At 42.4% G+C, this 19,651-nt stretch overlaps 1 protein-coding gene across 1 annotated transcript; it reads left to right on the top strand.

Annotated features, from left to right (window-relative positions):
* Positions 1-7,647: 7,647 nt before the first annotated feature.
* LOC144692467 (prostaglandin G/H synthase 2-like) lies at positions 7,648-14,642 on the top strand. The gene is made up of 10 exons (XM_078561369.1): positions 7,648-7,796; positions 8,279-8,395; positions 8,494-8,637; positions 9,222-9,365; positions 9,726-9,907; positions 10,107-10,190; positions 10,335-10,581; positions 11,031-11,317; positions 11,640-11,787; positions 12,638-14,642. Exons 1-10 carry the CDS (start codon positions 7,715-7,717, stop codon positions 13,054-13,056), a joined length of 1,854 nt encoding a protein of 617 aa, XP_078417495.1. The 5' UTR covers positions 7,648-7,714; the 3' UTR covers positions 13,057-14,642.
* Positions 14,643-19,651: the final 5,009 nt, after the last annotated feature.

Genomic DNA, 19,651 nt, shown 5'->3' with positions numbered 1-19,651 from the left:
GGAGTTAATGTCAGTGCACAGCTTAGTAACTTCCTTCACTTCTATATTAAAGGAATGGACACAAAACAGCAACTTTCTGGTGTAATACAAAAAAAGCTCAGTGGGACAAAATTTCAAAGCACTCATGCTTCTTCAGATCTACCTGATGTTATAAGCCTCGCCTTACTATAAGTGTCAGTCTCCTGTGAGTGGCAATGCAATGCAAACTGCCTGCTTCCTGACACTTAGTCCATTTCAATATTGGCAGATGGCAATATCAACTCTTGTTAACATTGAAAACAGTGCCGGAAAAAACTCCCGAGGGAACGTCTTACATCAGGCCTAGCTGACACACGTGTGAAGGTTAACTGCAATAAGACTAACTCCTTTGGCGCAGCCTACAGTCTGAGTGACAATCAGTATCACTGGCCTAAGCATCACTCTTACCATTTGGACTGTAAACTGGTTTGAATTCAGCACTATTTCTGTTTCCGGTGTTGGAAGATAACAGACCCACTCTTAAAATGGGGGTTGAGTACAAGTGACATGGTGATTTTGTTATTGATTTGTGTTTAGAAACAGTTGGAGGGTGGGGGGGGGGGGAATCTTTCTGGGTGATTTTTCAGGGTGATAATCTTCTTGGTATACTTTGTGTCATTTCTCACTCAGAGAAAAAAAAGTTCCTTTTATTTTTTGAGATGGGTGCCAATTCAAACTTGCACTTTCACACACTTATTCTCACACATATAGATACACAAGAGCACAAGAAATAGGAGCAGAAGTAGAACACACAGCCAGTGGAGCCTGCTGTGCCATTCAATAAGCTCATGGCTGATTCTGGGCTTCAACTCCACTTTCCTGCCCACTCCCCATTTCCCTTAATTCCCTGAGAGACCAGAAATCTTTCTATCCCAGCCTTAAATCTATTCAGTGATGGATCATCCACACTCCTCTGGCATAGGGGATTCCAAAGTGAAGTAATTTGTCCTCAGCTTTGCTCTTCTCCGCCGATGCTGCCAGACCTGCTGAGTTTTTCCAGGCATTTCTGTTTTAATTTGTCCTTATCTCAGTCTTAAATGATCATTCCAAACCCCTCCGGCCCCCCCCCCCCCCCTTATCCTAATACGGAGCCTCTGTGTTTTAGATTCCCCAGCCGGGGGAAATATTCTCTCAGTATCTACTTTGTCAAGCCCCCTCAATTTTCAGATGCTGTCAGACCTTTTGTTTTTGTCCCCTCAATTTTATATGTTTCAATTAGATCACCTCTCATTCTTCTAAACTCCAAATAGTATAGGACGAGATTTTCTCACACGTACATGCTCACACACACGTTCACATACATACATATCCCCTTGTTCATGTGCACACACACACATCCATATTCTCTGTGGGCTCGTGTGATCTGTACCTGAGCCAGACTGATCCTTTCCCATCAGGGCACGCTGCTGACGTACACAGACAGACACGCCTCTAATACGTAGCGGTGGGCTGATTGCGGTTAGGCAAACCAGGCATCTTGTCCTTTTAAAAAAAAACTTTTACGTAGTAGCAAACTGGATTCAAGCCAAGAAGCGCTCCGAGCTGCTAGAGCGTGATTTGGGCCGCATCTAAGTCGAAACTCCAAGCATACTACACACAAATGTGTTCAGACTCTGTTTAAAATGCTAATGTATTGAAAGTCCGGGCAAACTCTGCGCTTCAATACAAAAAGCACACAATTGTAGACATGCAAATTGTAGGACATACACAGCAAATTCATGAACACTTGGGAAACGATAGGTGAACGTTTCAGATTGTAGACCCCGTGGATCAGACCTGGGTTTCTGAAGTTCAGAGATTCTGCTACCTTTTCTTGCATTTACCTGCTGTGTACGTGCAGCATTTCTTTTTACTTTCCACTTCAGACCACCAGTGTTGTGTCTTCTGGTTCCCATAAATTAGAAATCATCGCGCTTTAGTCACAAAATGCTGGGGCTTCATCGGGTGTGTTTCTTGCTGCTCTCCGTTTGACTGGTGGGCTGATAGACTGATATAATAGACCAGATCTTCTAGTATTGGAAGCGGGGATGCACTGAACTTAAATTGCTGAAGTGTTGGGACCCCGAGGAAGTTCTGTCATGCAAATACTGTTCTCAGTGTCAGAGGCTTGGACTGGATACGCTCTACTTACCCGGATACTTATTGTAGAATTGTTACTCTTTTTAATCTCTGGTGTAACAGCGATTAACAGCATAATTCAACTTCAACCTATTACCTCAACCTACCTTCACCCTCCCCCAACTCAACTACCACCCCAACCCGACTATGCCCCTGATCCAACCTGCCCTCTGACCTGGCTACGCTCTCCCGTCCCACCACCCATGCATCCACCCATCCACTTACCACCCACCCTCTCACATTCAATCACCCACTCAGTCATTCACCCACCAACCTATCTACTCACTGACCCATTCATTCACCCACTTACCCACCCACTAACCCACTGAAGGCCTTGAGACCCTTAAAAATGTAACCGAATACGGCAGCTATAAAAAGGTGTGTTCCCAGTGCTGCTCCCTTCATCAGTGGTCTCCATGGATGGCTGTGCCGAGGTTTTGTTATTGCAGCAGGGATCAGAAGATGAGCTGAAAGTATGTAAAAAGATCAGCGCACAATGATCTCCATAGGCAGCAGCGATGTGCACAGCATCTCCACTGGCCCATTGTTACTCGGCACATGACTATAGTGTGGCAGTAAACGTGGGACCCCGGGATATATATTTGCATAATAATTAGTTCCTAGCTCTCTAGCTCTTTATGAATAATATAACAATATAATATCCCTCTTTCATGAAAAATATATACAGTGCCTCTATATCAATATAACCATCCCAATCATTAACTTTTTAAAAAAATTAAAGCAGATTAATGATCAAATTCCAAAAATAAACTGGACACCTTATAAGTTTTATAGCTTGATTTCTTATCTAAATATATTATTCATGGTATCGCTTAAGTGGTAGGATGTTGTGCCTCCATTTCGAAGATTAGTTGCTTTCAGTAATGGGTTGGTGATGTCCGATGTGTTGCTACTGGTGTTGTAGGAGTTGTGCATGTTGTGGCTAATGTTGTGTCATTTGCTAGTGACATTGGTGATGTTGCACCACTTGTTGGTGATGCTGTTGATGTTGTCTCGCTGGTTAGCGATGTTGCTGACATTGTCAATGATCTTTTCTGCTTTTCCAGCTCAGGTGTAGTTCAAATATGGATTCTGTTCCTTCTCATTTGCTTACCAGTTTTGGTCTCAATTATGTATGGCCTTAGTGTGTGGCCATGCCTTTTAGTCTATTTATCCATTCGATGTTAGCCAGTTTTCCCCTCATACTTATGTAATTGGTTTTGTTTAAGTTTAAGATTCTTGGTTGTGATTGTAGTGTGCCACTTTCAAACTTAACATGGAATTCAACTATATCATGATCACTAGTTCCCAGTGGATGTTTTCCTATGAGATTACAAATTAACCCTGCCTTGTTACAAAGTCCTAGATCCTTGATAGTTAAGGGTTATGAAGGCAGAGAGGAAAGTGGAGTTGAGACTACAATCAGATCTGCCATGCTCTTATCGAACAGTGGAGCAGGCTCAAACAGTTGAATGGCCTACTCCTGCTCCTAATTCCTATGGTCCTATGGTGTCTCAGCTTCACTAACAACTTTTGCTGGGTTCCAGGTTTTCATGATTGGATCCTGTACATGTACAGTTTGTCCTTTCAACAGCCCAGGCAGGGATTTAGCATGCTTGTTGAAGTATTGACCTCCTTCTTCCTGTGCATCAGTAAGTCGTTGTCTTACTGCCTCCTGGTCACCTAGAGGGATATCTTGCTTGGCAGGGTTATCTTATACTTTCTTCCATTCAACGGCTCTGCAGGTGTTTTCATTGTCGGAGTGGAAAGGTTTGGGTCTTTCTCTGTCTCTCTGCATTTCATGAGGGTTCTCTTGACTGTCTGGACATGTCTTTCTATAAACCTGTGTCCTCTTGGGTTATGTGGTGATGCGGTGAAGATGTTGAACTCACACTGTTCAGTCAATTTCTTAAATTTTCTGGAGGTGAATTGGGTTCCGTTGTCTCATATTATTTTTTCAGGAATCCCTCGCTCAGCAAACAGAACTTGTACTGCTGAGATTATTGTTGTATTCCTCAAATATTTCACCTTTGGATAAAAGGGAACTTTGAGTAGTCGTCTGTGACTATGAAATACCAGTCTTGATTGTGTGTGACTAAATCAGCTCCCACAGTATGCTCTGGCCTGGGTGGTACTCCAGTAGATATCATCTCCTCTTTCTGCTGTGTATTTCTGTACTTCTGACATACATTGCATGTAGACACCATTCTTCCAATGTCTTTTTACATGCCTATCCAGTCCATAGCTGACCTGGCTCTGATTCTTCCAAATTAATGCAGTATGTAAACATCTACAGAGACACCCATAGTTCTTAAGTACACAATTTTTCAGTTTTATCCTGCAGGAAAACTGGATCCCCCTTTCCCTCATCTTTGTCATTTGTGGAAAAGTAAAATGAACCTAATGGCTGCACTTCTCCATTCCCATGCGGCCTTCATGTATCTTCTGGGGAAGTTCTTCCTGCACCATTTTGAGTACGATTATTTTGGATCTGGCTAGCAGAATGCCATCTTCTAGTGAGATATCTATGATAGGCCAGTACTGCCTGCATCACTTGCTAAGAGAGCATCTGTAGCTCTTCATCTTTGCTGCCACATTTGATTACCTAGCCAACAACGATTACAGTTCAAGGGAAACCTGAGAGCTATAGTAAACCACTGTATAAATTCATATCTTTCTTTACTAAAGATTAAAGCTGTAAAACCCCAAAAATGTCAGTTGGGAAGTGGTGAAGGAATAGGTTGCTGTTAAAGCTTACTCAAAGTCTTGTATTATAGAGACATTGACACTGTTAGGAGGTATAACCCCCAGTGTCAACTGTGGTGTCTCATGCAAGCAGTGTTATTACAAGGGAAATAAGATCAGTCTTGTCTCATATTTATAAACAGAAAGATAAATTCTTCCTAGCAGTTCCACAGTAACTGTATGTTTGTTGCTGAATTAGACTGCTGTAATATGTCTATTTAATGAGACCCCATAACAGTGCCTTTACTGCATAATACACACAATTCAGGTTCTTTCAGAAGAAAATACAAGAGCCTTCCCTTGTATGAGTATCAAGGGGGGATTTAAAAAATTAAATAGTTGTTAAGAAATTCACAAGTCTGAACATTAATGTATTTTCAAAGTGGTAAACCAGAAACTGTAAAATGTTTTTCCAGTCATTGGAACTGACGTTCAACAATCATTTTCAATGTGTCCTACTTGGAATTAAGAGATAATGACTTACTTTCTTTTTAAATTATCTAATTTTCCATTCTTATTTCATCACTTACACTCGCATGTCTCACCTATTAGCTGTGATCATTAATTCCTTTCCAGTGTTCAGACTTGTCGAGATTAGTCTCAACCTATGTCCTTTGTTTTAAAGTGCTGAGACAGAAAGGAAATGAATCCAGATTCTGATGCCATGTACAAGTTCCTTAACTTGATGCCACATTTCAAATAAGTTACAGTGATACACATTATTAAAATTTGAATCTTAGTCAACTAAAGAATATATTGAGATGGGTCATTCAGTCAGATAAACTGCTGACACACACTTTAAACACAAATACATGAATAACAAGAACCTGGGAAAGATGTCAGTGTCCTCCAGTGAATGCTGACATCTTTAGCAGACAAAGGGAAGAAGTTGAAGGAATAAAAGGAACAAAACAGCTGTGATTACGGAACAGTGGTACAGGATATATAAATCTCCCACTTAATGTCACCCTGTGTATCTTTGAATAAAAGGTAAAAATAATCAACACAAACACATCATTTAGCATTTGAAATGGTTACCAATTTACACCTATGATTGTTGGCCTAGTTAAATGAGTTAACATTTGAGAGTGCAGCGGCATAATGTGTTGAACATTATTGTATGGTGCCATGGCAGTCGGAATCACAGTGCTGGCAATAAGGTAATCTCAGTGTGCTGCAGTGGGCAGGGCAATGGGCTGGCACAGTCCATCAATTAAACAGATTGGGGAGAGAGAAGTTGGGGTTTAAAGGAAACTGGATGATGTCTAACAGAGAACAATGCTGGTAACGATCTTTTAACAGGTTTACCAACTATCTACACTCTTGGCTGCAGACAATGTGTGGGTAGATTGCAGAACGGAGGCAGGGTGGGGTTGGGGGGAAATCCCTGAGTTACATCCTCAGTAAAGTTTACAGTGTAAATGTTGACTTCATTGTACTATTGAACGTTGTTTTTACATTTCAAATTTCAATAGCAGTATCTATTGATATGCCCTGTTGATTGTCAACAAAATCAAAACAGTTGAGCAGGAGATGTCAAAAAAAATGAAAGAATTGAAGGAACAGATATCGCAGAGCTGTCAACTTCATGAACCTTACACTACCCGCTTACAACTGTGTCAGAACTTACACACTGTGTTACATTTACCTTTGTGACATGAACAAAGTGAATGCCAAAATGCTCAAGTTAGGCTTCTCCCTAATCATTATCAAGCGATTCCAACTAGTAAATTTATGCAAGAAGCAAAATATTACAAATTGCTTGGAACCTGAAATAAATTAAAATGAATGAAACTGGAAACACACAATGGGTGGGAAGGGTCAACACCCCAGGTTGTAGAAGGGGTCCAAACTGAAACTTTTCTCTATGCAGATCCTGATGACCCAATCGCTGTGCATTTCCAGCTTGAGACATTGTACTCAAGATTCTTGTGTTTATCAATAGGGTAATAGAGTACAAAAGCAAGGAATGTATACTGAAACCTAGGCCTTGGCTGGAGTATTGTGTTTAATTCTGGGCACCACACTTTAGGAAGGATGTCAAGATTTTTGAGATGGCCCAGTAGAGATTGATTAGAACGGCAACAGGGAGGCCGGACTTCAGTTACCTGGGGAGACTGGACGAACTGGAATTGTGTCTTTTGTTGCACTGGGAGATTAAACAGAGACAAAAACAAAAATTGCTGGAAAAACTCAGCAGGTCTGACAGCATCAGTGGAGAGAAAGAGTTAATGTTTCGAGTCCAGATAACTCTTCTTCAAAAGAGAAACCACTCTTCTGAAGAAGTCACCTGGACTTGAAACATTAACTCTGTCTTCCTCTCCACAGATGCTGTCAGACCTGCTGAGTTTTTCCAGCAATTTTTGTTTTTGTTTCAGATTTCCAGCATTCCGCAGTATTTTGCTTTTATTTTAGATTAAGCAGAGATTTTGATTCGAAATCATGACCTCTTTTGATGGAGTAAATAAGGAGGAACTGTTTCCAGTGGCAGCAAAGTTAATCACAAGAGGACATACACTTAAGGTGATTGGCAGAAGGATCAGAGGCCACAGGTGAATTTTTTTTTTGATGTACTGTGAATTTTTGTGATCTGGAACGCGCGGCCTGAAAAATTCAATCGTAACTTCAGGTATTGTTGAAATAGTGGAAGAGAAAAATTTGCTTGGCCATTTGTGGGAGCAGCGGGGGCTGGGGTTGAGGGGCGGTCCCTCAAAGACGTGGTTCCGTTTCTAAGACGTCAAGTTTCTGAGTCACGTATGTAGAAAGAGAGTTTTAAAAGCTGCCGGGGGACGCTGGTGAGCAGATTCAGAACAGGCTTCAAACGAGAAGAGCGATGTTTGGAAAACTCAGCGCACTGAATATCTGGGGGATGTTTTTGTTACTTCTCGCCGTAATGCTGCCTCTTAACCAAGCAGGTAAAGGGAAGCTGCCAAACTGGCACCGTCTCCAAAAGGCTTCATTCAGGCTGCAGTCTGAATCGTGAAAGCGCGTGTGGGAAATGTTTTTGCCGGGCGTGTCCAGAGTGTGGAGAGGGAATGGGATCTCATACTCCTAATCCTCAGGCACATCACCGCCGCCTATACAGAAACCAAATGAACCGAAAGGTTAGCTGTGCAGAAACGTTACAGAGCGAAGCGTTTCTTCTGATCTTTGGAGGTTGTGGTCTGAACAAGAGTTGGGTGGGTTTCAATGAAGCACACCCAGTAATAGTAACTCTCTTCAACTGGAATGATTCCGAATAGAAATAAATCGTAATGCCTATGAGTGATTTTCACCGAGTTTTTATTTTCAATCGCGATTAGCCGAGGCTGCGGTCCAATGGGTGAAAATATGTAGCCTGTAAGAAACAAGCCTGTTAAATGATGTGTGAGCCTAACCTGTTGTATTTCCCTTCCAGCTAACCACTGCTGCTCCAACCCCTGCCAGAACCGGGGAGTTTGCACCTCGGTCGGCTTCGACGGTTATGAGTGCGATTGCACTCGGACTGGATTTTACGGCGAAAACTGCACCAAACGTAAGTTCTATATCGAGTAACATTTCTATTGTACACTGGTGATGTTCACCTTTCTGACCACCTCTAACACCTTTCTCATTAAATTCCCCCTCCAACAGCCGAGTTCTGGACCTGGGTGAAACTGAGCCTGAAACCGACCCCTAACACAGTCCATCACATCCTGACCCACTATCAAGGAATTTGGAATTTAGTTAATCAGATCCCTTTCCTGAGGGACAGAATCATGCGTTACGTCTTAACGTGTAAGTAAGATGGATCTATGTTCATGACTTGGATTTGGAGTACTTTGAATCATTCTAAACATAAAGTGGCATAATTAAACTTAGAGATTAAATGTTAGTAAGATCGTTTTTTTCATTCGTTCACGGGATGTGGGCATCATTGGCAAGACTATATTTATTGCCCATCCCTGATTGTCCTTGAGAAAGCGGTGGTGAGCTTGAATCGCTGCAGTCCATGCGGTGTAGGTCAGTTCTGTGAAGTTGCAAAGGGCAGTCATAAAATAGCGTAGGGTGAGAATTATTTTGGGTGCTATATATTGATGACATGGTAAATGTATTTGTGAAAGTTTGGCATGCTCAGTATTTCTGACAAAATAAATGTATCTATGATTTTGCCAGAAGTAGTTAGGTGAAAGTAAATCATGGATTTGAGATGTTGCTACACAGTGAGCAGAGGAATTCTTACCTTATGGTTCACTAAAGAGTGAATTTATTCATTCCATATTATTTAAGGACTACATATATATTGTTTCTAATTGTGGCTTCTGAAATGGTACGCAGCATGTTGGATCTGAATATAAATACAGTTCTTTCCCCCCAAACAGCCAGATCTCATTTGATTGACAGCCCCCCTACCTACAATGCAGATTATGACTACAAGAGCTGGGAAGCATATGCCAATATCTCCTACTACACCAGAACTCTTCCTCCAACTCCTGAAGACTGCCCAACTCCAATGGGAGTAGTTGGTGAGTTAAAAGCACAACAAACTCTACTGTTATAACACCCTCTTCTACTTTAGGGGCTGTATAGTCTACTCCTGCTCCTATCTCTTATGCTCTACCAGAGCACTGGTAGTAAATAAACAACACAGCTGATATCAAATTCATGTCACTTACTGGTAGATAGTATTTTCTGGGGTGGTGCTGTCTCCATCCGTGTTTCTTACATTGCTATAGATACAGTAATATCATAATCCCTATTGACATTCCTTAAAAGGTTTGTTATTCAAATACAATCCACATTACTGCTTGGAGTTGGGAAAGAATTTTAATCGACACTTTAATCAAACCAGGTAACAGTTCTTAAGATGTACATTTCTCTCACAGGAAAGAAAACACTGCCTGATCCCAAGTATTTAGCAGAAAGATTCCTCATGAGGAAGAAATTTGTGCCTGATCCCCAAAAGACCAATATGATGTTTGCCTTCTTTGCTCAGCATTTCACCCACCAGTTTTTTAAGACTGACCAGAACCGAGGCCCTGCATTTACCAGGGGTTTGGGACATGGCGTAAGTACATATCATAGAATTGTTCTAAGCTCGTTTTCAACAATAATTTACTAACATTGGGTGTAAATAAAATAATCCATCATTATACTTGCTTTTTAGAAATTGATGTTTCAAATGAAAAGAGATATTTACTATTCTAAAATTAATTATTTCTAAAATTGTGTACTTACTTATGTTTTATATTCTTTGCATCATGCAGGTTGACCTGAGCCATGTTTATGGAGAAACTTTGGACAGACAGCACAAACTGAGACTATTTAGAGACGGAAAACTTAAGTACCAGGTAGACTTTAATCTGAATTTGTTATCACATTTTAATAGCACAGTAATATTTGCATGTTCAATGTCCAAGTATTTTTGATTTATATTGCTTTATTTCAATGTGCTTTTTGTGAAATCTTACCTAACCCACAAAAATTATTTGCAGGTTCACAATGGAGAAGTCTTTCCTCCCACTGTTAAGGATGCAGGGGTAGAGATGACTTACCCTCCTCACACCCCAGAACATTTGCAGTTTGCTGTGGGACAAAAATTCTTTGGCCTGGTTCCAGGGTTGATGATGTATGCAACAATCTGGTTACGGGAACACAACCGAGTCTGTGATGTGTTGAAAGTGGAGCATCCTGACTGGGACGATGAACGGCTTTTTCAGACAACTCGACTTATACTGATAGGTGAGTGGATCCAACCCATCCAGCTGCCTTCAAAAATAGCTCCTGACTCTTTGGACAAACCTATACTAAGATGCAGATACAATGCACTGGCATGTAACAGAAAAACAGCATATCCATAGAACTGTACAACTCTGAAACAAAAATAGAAAATGCTGCAAAAACTCAGCAGGTCTAACATAATCTGTGGAGAGAAAAACAGAGTTAATGTTTTGAGTCCGCATGACTCTCCACAGACTGAACACACTTACTCTGTTTTTCTCTCCACAGATGCTGTTAGACCTGCTGAGTTTTTCTCGCATTTTCTGTTTTTGTTTCAGATTTCCAGCATCCGCAGTATTTTGCTTTTATTTTAGTGTACAATTTGATGTTTAGTTTGAATAAATAAAAGTTTTGGTGTAAAGCTTACTGTTTTTAAATAAATCCTCAAACTATCTTACTAACACTAACAGGGGAGACCATCAGAATTGTAATTGAAGATTATGTGCAACATCTGAGTGGTTATCACTTCAAGCTGAAATTTGACCCAGAGCTGCTCTTCAACCAACAATTCCAGTACAGTAACCGGATTGCATCCGAGTTCAACGCCCTCTACCACTGGCATCCCCTCATGCCAGATACTTTTAACATCCAGGACAGAGAATACAGTTACCGTGAATTCCTCTTCAATAACTCAGTGTTGCTGGAACATGGCATCTCCAACATGGTGGCCTCATTCACCAGGCAGATTGCTGGCAGGGTAAGAATCAGCTTATGTTTACTCTTGTCCATCGTGGTGCAAAAACCAGGAAGTAATTTCTGCTGTAACAGTGGAGGAGATTTTAACACTTAAACTGCTGGTGTCAAATGTATACACTCTGTGAAGTAAACCATATATTGCCATTCATACTGGCTTTGTTTCACTTTCTAATTCTCTAACTCAGTAACTATAGAAACTTTACTAAATGCACCTTTGATTAAAAAGGAATAGTATTTTTCACAATATTCATAAAACAAATCCTTCACATTATGACTGTTGGATTCATGTGACTTTTAAGCTAATGATCCTGGTTTTTCTACAGGTTGCTGGGGGTAGAAATATAAATGCAGCATTGATTAAAGTGGCCATCTCTGCTATTGAGCACACTCGTCAGATGCGATACAAGTCTCTCAATGAATATAGGAAACGCTTCTTAATGAAACCATATGAGTCTTTTGAAGATCTTACAGGTACAGTTTTTATCTGTAAATTATATTTCAATAATATTTGATACAATTCAAGTGTCACTACAAGGGCTAAAGGTCAATTAGCTGGCTATTTTACTATAAATTCTGGGACCCAATCTAGCTCCGATTGAGTTTGAAAGCATCTTCCCTGATGCCATGCTATATGCGCAGCATTGAACATTCTTAACCCATTTACAAACAAACTTTGTTTGTTTTAAAATTAGCAAACTCTTTCAGGATCAATATTATAGGAATATCAAAATGGTGTGATCTGACATCTTTTGAAATTGGGAGTTAAGGTACATTGCTGGAGCAGAGTAGAAACACCTTTACCCTGCTGCTGATTTATGCAAAACCTGACGTATGAGTGTTTGAAGCTGACACTGAGGACAAAAGCTGGAAAATATTCCACTACTGACATCTCTCATTCTCATGACCATGAAACAAATTTCAGGTGGAAGCAAACCATTAACTCTACCGTTGTGTGGGTAAATGCACCACTGGAAGTTTTATATTCTCAGGTTTCCTCCACCAATTGTTTCAGTTCATAGCTCAGCTGCCTAGGGAGTAGAATGAAGGGACGAGATGCATCACTGAGCTGACAGTATTCATTAGCCTCTGCTTGTTGATTACATTAAAGTTACAACAGTGCTCATCCGAGTTTGTAGAAACATCCTCAAAGCCACTATAATACAGATTACCATTTGATGGTGAGAATGCATGACACCTAAAATGTGCTTATTTATGTTTGTTCAAGAACATATAGAAATCTTTTCCATAATTACATTTAAAATATGTTTATATATTTATAGTATTTGCTGTACTTCATTACAATATCTTCTTTATATTGCAGGAGAAAAAGAGATGGCAGCTGAACTGAGAGAACTTTATGGGGATATTGATGCAATAGAGATGTATCCTGCTTTGATGATAGAAAAACCAAGACCTGGATCCATATTTGGAGAAACAATGGTTGAGATGGGGGCCCCTTTCTCTTTGAAGGGTTTAATGGGGAACGCCATTTGCTCCCCAGAATATTGGAAACCTAGCACCTTTGGTGGGAAAGTTGGTTTTGACATTGTGAACACTGCAACACTAAGCAACTTAGTCTGCAACAATGTGAAAGGGCCATGCCCTGTGGTTTCGTTCAGTGTTCCTGAATCTATACCTAACAAAGAATGCTCTATCAGCACCAAATCTTCCAGTTCAGGTTTGGACAATGTTAATCCACAGGGACATGCACTGTTGAAAGAGCAATCAACAGAACTTTAAAATGTTTTGTTTTAATTGGATGAATGCGTTATAAAAGGTGCTAGAGTAATGGTAGAGGTAGTACAGCTGGTTTCAGTACCCTGGGTGAGAGAGGCGGAATTGATTCCTCTCTTTAGCGGCCCTGAGAAGCAATTTGGGTCACTTCAGAGGGCATATTATTTCGAGTCACCCGAAGAAATGTTTGATGTAAATGCTTCCTGATTTCAAATGGCAAAAAAGCACAATGCCGGAATATTTCTTCATTCCCCTTATCTCCACTACTGAAGCTCTGGCTGAATGCTCTTCAGCACAGCAACCATGTGCAGCATGAGCTATTTGATCATCTCAGCCTATAGTCCTCCATGTAACCTTTAGCTCCCATTCTAACCAGACATTTTGGATTCCTTTCCCGTTAATCTCTAGTTGCACATGAGATTTGTTAATTTTAATGACTTATCCTCCAATTCAGATAGAACAGCACTGCAATTGGCCCTAACATCTTTGTTCTAGGTAGGGGAGGATTCAACTACAGCTCTCATGCCTGATGACAAGTCAGTGGCCCTTGCTGAAATGACATATGTGTGGATATCTAGTGAGAATGGCATCAGTTTTTGCCAGGATTGCCTTTTCATAGCCACATATCTCTCAAACATTCACAGTCTAGACTTACACACGGGGCCACTGATGCCTGTGGAACTGTGCTTCAGCATGAGTCACCAACTTCAACACAGAATGGGTGGAAATGGCAAACTGATTATCCCTGAATGTCTTCAATAACCATCCCTAAATGGCTTCAATAACTTCCTGTATTTATTATTATTTATTTTAAACTTATTTATTGTCTAACATTTGTAATTATTATTCAAACTGAACCGTACTTATTTATTTATGGGGGAACAAATGCAGTTTACATAAAATATTATTTTTTTGATGAAAAGGAACAAAGGCTCAGGAATTGGTGTTCTTGCCTTCTGAAGTTTATATATTCTTAATTATTAAAGTAGCTGGTAGTTGCTCAGTAAAAATTCCAAATTGGGTGTTTACCCAACACGGTATTGCCCTGAAGAGGCAAAATCATTGCATTCTCCAACTGTAGTCTGGTGGAGTTTTATTTTGTAAGATAATTCATGAATTTTATAATGATTTTTACATTTAATTGATCATATATGTATTATATAAGTGCCTAGACTGTAAGAAATATGTCCGTCTTTTTAAAGCAAAAACTTTGCTGCTGTGCAGCAGACTTGTGACCAAAAAATACATCATAGCACAAGCAAAAGCAGCATCTCTCTTGTACATACGAGGGTGAGGATTCGCTTTTAGAAGCAGCTACAGTAACTGATCAGAAATGAATGTTAGCAATAAGATAAAATATTGCTCAGACCTTGATACTGGGAATGATGCACTGTTAACCTCTTGAGCACACTTGATTATTGTAAGCACTGTAATTAAGCATTAATCTATGTTTCAGAACACTTCCAGTTATGTCCTTTCTGTAAAAAAAACATCCTGTTGACAGACTGCACTTTATAAGTAAATGTTTTTTTTGTACTTTTTGGAAAAAGAAACTTAGTGAATGTCAAACGAATAAAAACAAATTAAAACAATGACTTGGTTTCAGTGTGGTTTTAAAGTAATTCAAGCTTGGAGCAGCACCATTGTGCTAAAGTTTGCTTGACTATGACCAGGAGCAGGCTGACATTTACTGAAGAATGGCACCAACAGAAATGAGGAGGACTAGTTGAAATATTAATTGTTAAATTGAAGCAGAATGCACCAGCAAGCCAACTTTCCTATTCTTATATTTCCATAGAAGAGGAAAGAGTGGCAGAGGACTGATGGACAGCAAATTCTGTTCCTAGGGAGATAGAACAACACCTGAGAACTTCAGACCAATCAGCTTAACACCAGCAATAGGAAAGACACTAGAATCTATAATAAAAGAAGTGATGGAGGAGCATCTAGAGACAGAAACTATAAAAACAAATAGCATGAATTATGAAAGGCTGAGTCTTGTTAATCAACCTGGTGGAATCCTTTGGATGACATTGACAAGGGCAATGTAAGGGCGAGATGGTGGTATATTGGTATTGTCATTGGACTGGTATTCCAGAGACCCAGGGTAATGATCTGGGGACCAGATTCAAATCCCACCATGGCAGATGGTGAAATTTGAATTCAATACAAATCTTGAATTAAAAGTCTGATGTCGATTGTTGTAAAAACCCATCTAGTTCTCTAAAGACCTTTAGGGAAGGAAATGTACCATTCTGACCAGGTCTGGCCTATATGTGATTCCAGATCCACAAGCAATGTGGTTGACCCTTAAATGTCCTCTGAACAAGGGCAATTAGGGATGGATAATAAATGCTGGCCTAGCCAGCGACGCCCACATTCCATGAACAAATATAAAAGAAAGAAATGTCGCACAGGTTTTCAAAAGGTTTTTGATAAGGTATCGGAGGTTAGGCTTATGATAAGGCAGTAGGAGGTAGCTCAATGGATAGCAAATTGTCTAAAAAAATAGAAGAGACTAGGCGTAAAGGGTAGTTAATCAGAGGGAAGGTAGAAAGCAGTGTTTTACAAGGATCAATGTTGGGAGGACTGTTATTCATAATTTACATTTATAATTTGTACTTAGGAATAAGTAACTCAGTATCAAATTTTGATGATACCATCTGATGGGATATAGCCAAAACTGAGGAAATTGCAATATAATACAAGAAGATGGTTAAAAAAAAATTACAGACTGGGCAGTTAAGTGGCAAATGAACTTTAATATAGATTAATTTGCGGTGTTACACTTCATTAGGAAAAACAGAGACATCACCCACACATTAGAAATTAAGAAACTGAATAGACGAAGGGAGCAAAGGAATCTAGAGCTGCAGGTTAATAATTCATTAAAGATCTGCAAAGCAAATAAAAATGCTAGCAACACGCTGGGATTCATTTCTAAGGGTATAGAAATCTAAAGCAGTGAAGTTATGTTAAATTTGTGTGGGACCCTGGTCAGGCTGCACATGGTGTTTAGTGTACAGGTCTATAAAAAAAACTTGGATGTAAAAAAGATTTACAAAAATGGCACGAGAATTGCGAGATGGGGCTGGGGCTTTTTTCTTCAGGAAAGCACAGACCTGATAGAAGTCTTTAAATTGTGAACTGGTTGGACAGGGTAGTTGAGAGAATTTTTCCACTTGTAGGAGAATCCTAAGTTAGGAGCCCCGGGCAGAATTTTGACCTCGGCGGGCAGGCGGGTGCGCCGTAAAATGACGCACGTTGGCGTCGGGCAAGTGCCCTGAGGTCAACGCGCACTCATGCGATAATTCAGCCGGTGGGCACGTGCGGGATACGGAGCCGCGATCGTCATTAATTAAGAGATCAGTTAAGGCCCTCGACACTCCTATTGTCAGCAATTTAATGCTGCCCGTGCGATTTCTCATCCATCGCATGGGCAAAACGGGCTGGTGGGCAGCCCACAATTTGCAAAAGCTCATCCACGGGTGGGATAAGAAGGGTCAGCAGCATTGTCAATGTGAGTCATGAGGAGTTTTAGAGATTGTGTGCTCCTGGCTGCTTATTTGAACTGGACAGCTTCATCTCGGTTCTGAGCTTCATTCTGAGCATTTCTAGGCTTCATTCCTGGACTCATTGGGGTCTCCCAGGCCCCCAGAGGATTCAGACTGTGTGGACCCTTCCAGGTATCAGGCAGCCTTCCATAACCCTGGGAATGGGGATTGTGGTCTCCTCTGGAGGCACCTCCTCTGAGGAGGAAGAGAGGGGCAAAAGGGAGAGGAGGCCACATGTCACAATGCAACTTCCGGGGGAGGGACGTGTGGAAGGAGAGGCGCAGGCACAAGAGGTGTGGGGCCAGCAGGTAGTCCAAGAAGGGGCTGCAGAAGATGCCACTACCCTGCTGCCAGGGTTTACAGGCAACGATGCAGCTATCTCAATACGCCTGAGGTGCAATGCCGAAAGAGGCTCCGCCTCTCCAGGGAGGCCATTAACTACATTTGTCAGATGATCAGGCCTGAGATCAGCTCCGACTGTGTGGGTGGACACCCCATGCCAGTGGCTCTGAAGGTCACGGTGACCCTCAACTTCTATGCCTCCGGCTCTTTCCAGGGCTCAATGGGAGACCTGTGTGGAGCTTCCCAATCAGCTGTCCACAGTTGTGTCAAGCTGGTGACAGACGGTCTGTTTAAGCGTGCATTGACTTTCATTCACTACTGTACAGATGACACAATGTACAGCGAGCCAGAGGCTTTGCAGCGATTGCTGGGTTCCCCCGCATCCATGGTGCAATAGACTGCACACATGTGGCCATCAAGGCGCCAGCGGGTGAGCCCGGTGCCTTCGTCAACAGGAAGGGCTTCCACTCCACGAACGTGCAGATAGTGTGTGACCATAGCATGCAGACTCTGCAAGTCTGTGCAAGGTACCCTGGCAGCTCCCATGACGCTTACATCCTGAGACACTCCCAGATACTGAAGCTCTTCAGTGCTCCAGCCCGACTGGATAGATGGCTGCTGGGTGACAAGGGCTAACCCTTGAAAAGGTGGCTCATGATGCCTCTCCGTCACCTAAGAACAGGGGCTGAGCAGTGGTACAATAGGAGCCACGCCTCCACAAGGGCTGTGATAGAGAGAACCATCGGCCTTCTCAAGATGAGTTTCTGATGCCTGGACCATTCAGGGGGCGCATTGCAATACACCACAGAGCTGGTGTCACTGATAATGTTTGCATGCTGCACTTTCCACAATCTGGCACTGGCAAGGAGGGACCCACTGGAGGAAGAAGATGTTGATGCAGCTGCACAGGCCACAGATTATGAGTCCAATAGTGAGTCTGAAGAGGAGCAGGTGAGGAGAACACTGAGGGCATGGAGGCAGACCTTGGTAACCTCCAGGGAGGCAGGGAAACCAGGGATGCCTTGGTCCAATGCTCCTTCAGCTAGGCTGCCAAATAAGAACTACCACCTCATTCCAGGGCTGCCGCCTCCATCCTGGATCGCAGAAAGGACCCTTTCCTTGGCTCCCAAGATATATTCAGTGTCTGTGCAATAAAGTCTCAAGAGACCCACGTCCAGCATTAAATACTGGCCTACCCTGCATCTACAGAACAAATGAAGCATACTCAGGCCAATACCACAAAATCAAATGTTATTTAATGTTGGAATTCACAGATTCTTGAACTGAACATTAACCAGTGTTGGTAGTCACACCATTAAAAAATGAAAAGCTAAATGGGTGAGCAACAGATCACTTGTGACCAGCCCCTCTTGTGCTTAAGGTGCTTTATACTTAGGTTTGTGGGTGCTACGTCTAGGTGCTCCCCCTCGCTGGCACCGGCATTGGAGACAGCCTGCTGACTCTGCTGCCTGGTTGGCCTTGATGACCTCGGCGGGTGTCCTCTGGCCAGTGAAGCCTGTGCTCGTTCCACCTGGGAGGGAAAAGCCAGTACCACAGCTGACATCTACCCAGTCACCACAGCCTCATCAGATGCCACGGTCACTGATAGAGGGGTGGAGGAGCTGCTGCTTTCACCTAGAGCACCCTGAGAGGAGCTCACAGAGATGACAGGCAGCTCCTGCACCAACGTGAGGTCACTCTGGACTTCCCTACTCACCATTGATTGGCGGGCACCTAGCTGGGATACTGGGTGCCCAATCAATCTCCCACACTGACACTGACCAGCTGAGGTCATTGCCTGTGTGAGGGATTGCAGGTCCGAGTTCAACCCCAAGGACCCCTGATTCTGTCCCTGGAGCAGCCTCTCCATGAGAGTCACCACTTTCTCCATGGAGAAGGCAGTGCACTCGGTCATGAGGGTCAACACAGTGGTCATGCTCCACAGGGACTCCTCCAAAACGGAGACCATGGCACGCATACCCTCATGGATCTCCACCAGATCCTCCCGCACATCCCGCTGGACATCCAGTATCTGATACCTAATGGACAACTCCAGGGGCCCATCATCAGCCTTCGACTGAGCATGTTCCTGGTCATCAGCAGTCCTCTGACTGCTGGCACCCTGGGCACTCTCTGCCTCTGCCTGCCCCTCAAGCCAGTGTGAATTGCCCTCACCAAGGTGCACCAAGCTGCTAGACGGCAATCTAATGCCCACTGAAGTGCTGGCATATGCGCTGGTGCAAGAGAACGGAGCATGGTGGTCTTTCGGGGTCAGGTGTGGCCCTTCAGTGTCCAGAGTGTGAACGCCTGCTGGTGAGCCTAAAAGGGAGAAGAAGGACATGTCATTATTTCAAGTCATCACATTGTACTGTGCATGCCAGTCACCCTGGTGAGACAATGGATATCTGCATCAATGTGCCCTCGTCTTCCGATTTTCAATGGGGGCTCCATGTTCAAGGCTCATATCAATGAAGAGAGTACACTAGAATGGTTGTACAAGCCAAAATTCTCACCTCAATGCACTGCACTCTTACCTTCATCTGACACCCCAGCCTCTCCACACCTGGTTGACCGAGGTGCATGGCGCCTCTCAAGCTCCAAATCCTCCTGCTCATAGTAGGAGAGGATGAAGAGGTGAGGGGGTCTCCCGCCAGTCCGCGACCTCTCAATATTGTTATGGGATGTCTTCTCCTGAAAGGACAGAG

This window comes from Cetorhinus maximus, chromosome 17 (assembly GCF_964194155.1).
Source record: "Cetorhinus maximus chromosome 17, sCetMax3.hap1.1, whole genome shotgun sequence".
Classification (NCBI taxonomy): Eukaryota; Metazoa; Chordata; class Chondrichthyes; order Lamniformes; family Cetorhinidae; genus Cetorhinus; species Cetorhinus maximus.
Note: the sequence above shows the minus strand (reverse complement) of the source record. Positions and strands in the feature narration are given on the sequence as shown.